The sequence below is a fragment of the Propithecus coquereli genome, unplaced genomic scaffold (assembly GCF_000956105.1).
Source record: "Propithecus coquereli isolate 6110/MARCELLA unplaced genomic scaffold, Pcoq_1.0 Scaffold53, whole genome shotgun sequence".
In the NCBI taxonomy this organism is placed as follows: domain Eukaryota; kingdom Metazoa; phylum Chordata; class Mammalia; order Primates; family Indriidae; genus Propithecus; species Propithecus coquereli.
The window spans coordinates 1,000,053-1,002,140 of record NW_012151174.1 but is presented as its reverse complement, the minus strand read 5'-3'; the positions used below and the strand labels follow the sequence as shown (position 1 = coordinate 1,002,140).

Genomic DNA, 2,088 nt, shown 5'->3' with positions numbered 1-2,088 from the left:
CCTCCCGCCTCAGCCCCCCAAGAGTGCTGGGATTGCAGGCGTGAGCCACCGCGCCCGGCCTCACCGTTGCTCTTAACACCACGTCACACTCTGTGTATTTTACTTTTTTATCGAGTTCATCGTTTCTCTCTGCAACTAGGATGTCAGTCCCACGAGGCAGGGATCTGTCCGTTTGTTCGACGCTGCATCCCTAGATACTAGAACAGTGCCTGGCACACAGTAGGGGCTCAATAAAGAATGAACGAACTGGCTTTGGAGCCCTGTCATTCTCTTTCTTTCTGTCTCTTGTTCGTACTAATGTCTCTCTCCTGTTCTTTCTTTGCAAACGCCTCTTCATTGCTTGCCCGTCTCTTGTATCTCAGTGTCTCTGTCTCTGCCACTGTGTCGGCCACGACAAAGACACCTCCCTGAGGTCCTCTTCTGTCTCCAGCATCAGGCACTGTTAACACCCTCTACAGGCCCTTGGCACGTGACAGGTGCTTGGTGAACGGCTGTGGACCCAACGCTGTGAATGGCTGAAAGCCTTTGTCTGTCCCCTGCATCTGGGTGCAGCCATTTTCGCCCTGAATCTCCACGGCTCTCTGTCTTGGTCTCAGCCTCAGTTTCCCTCTCTGAATTTCTCTGCTTTTCCTTCAGCCGTCCCTCACTGTCCATTTGCAGAGGCAGTGTCATGAAATGACTGTTAATCTGGACTCGATCCCAGAGTGCCGGGGCTTGAACCCCCGAGGCGTGGAGTAACCCTGGGCACTCAGTCGCCACTGTGGGATTCATTCATCCGCTCCGCAAAGATGGCGGGGGGCGACAATGCTGGCCAAGTGCCGTGTTTGTGGAAATCTCGCTTTCCCTGGGTCTCTGCCCTTCCATCTCTTGGGGCAGAATGATCTGCCTTTTCCCGTCTCTGTTTCCCTCTGCGTCTCTGACAAACATGAATCTCGCACTGACTCCACGACAGCACTGTGCCCAGAGACACTGAGGACACCGTGATGACTAAAGCGGCCCTGGTCCCCTGCCCTCCCGGCGCTCCTGGCGCAGACCCATCACTGGACAGTGACAAACTCATGAGCAGCCAGAGGGGTCTGGTGGGATGGGGGGCACGGGGAGGGGGCTCAGAGCCAGGATGGTCATGAGCACAGGCAGTGCCACCTGCAGTCCTCGCTTCCTCTCTCCACCCTTCATATAAGACCCGTCAACGAATCTTGCTGTCTCCAGCTCCCAAATCTACCCAGAACCCTCCCGCATCTGCTGCTCCCCCTACCCGGACTCTGGTCCTATCCACCACGTCTCCACCTGGACTAGTGCGGTCACCTCCCTGCCTTCCTACTTCTGCCCACCTCCCAGTCTGTCCCCTCACACAGCCAGAGGGACCCCGTGAACACCTGAGTTGAATCTCACCCCTCCTCTGCTCACAGTCTTCCTGTAGCTCCATTTGCCACAGAATCAAACCAAAGTCTTCGCTGTGGCCCACAAGGCCCTGCGGGACCCGGCCCCATCACCCCTCTTGGTCTCATTTCCTTCCTCTCCACCTCATTCACTCGGCTTCAGCCACACAGGCCTTCCCAGTGTTCCTCAAATGCATAAGATCAGCACGCTCCTGCCTCAGGGCCTTTGCACTGCCCCACTCACCTTGACCCTGAAGGGGCAGCGGGTCTGGTCCACCAGCATGATGTTCTCGGGCTTGAGATCAGCGTGGATGATGGCCAGCTCCTTGAGCCGGGCCAGGGCTCTGAGCACCTGCAGGGTGACCGTCCGGATGTGGCGGGCAGGGAGGGGCGCGAAGTTGTTCTCTTTCTGGAACTCGAAAAGGTTTTGCTCCAGCAGCTCGAAGACCAGGTAGAACTTGAGGGCGTCGTGGAAGAACTCGAGGAAGCGGATGACGTGCGCCTCCTCCGGGTCCAGGCCCCGCATGCAGCGCAGCAGCTTCAGCTCGTTCTTGATGATGCGGCTGCGGTAGGCGTCATTTTTGAGGATCTTGATGGCCACCATTTCGCCCGTGCTTCGCCGCCAGCCCTTGGCCACCTCCCCGAAGGTGCCCTTGCCCAGCACCTCGATGATGTCGTAACAGTCGGTCTCCGACTGGATGGTGGCCAT

At 57.6% G+C, this 2,088-nt stretch overlaps 1 protein-coding gene across 1 annotated transcript in view; it reads right to left on the bottom strand.

The window, feature by feature from the left end:
- The window catches only part of HIPK4 (homeodomain interacting protein kinase 4), a 7,186-nt gene extending 5,098 nt beyond the window's left edge, over positions 1–2,088 (bottom strand). The window contains exon 1 of the mRNA XM_012656967.1: positions 1,624–2,088. Within this exon, the coding sequence (XP_012512421.1) occupies positions 1,624–2,088 (465 nt within the window). The remainder of the gene's footprint in view (positions 1–1,623) is intronic.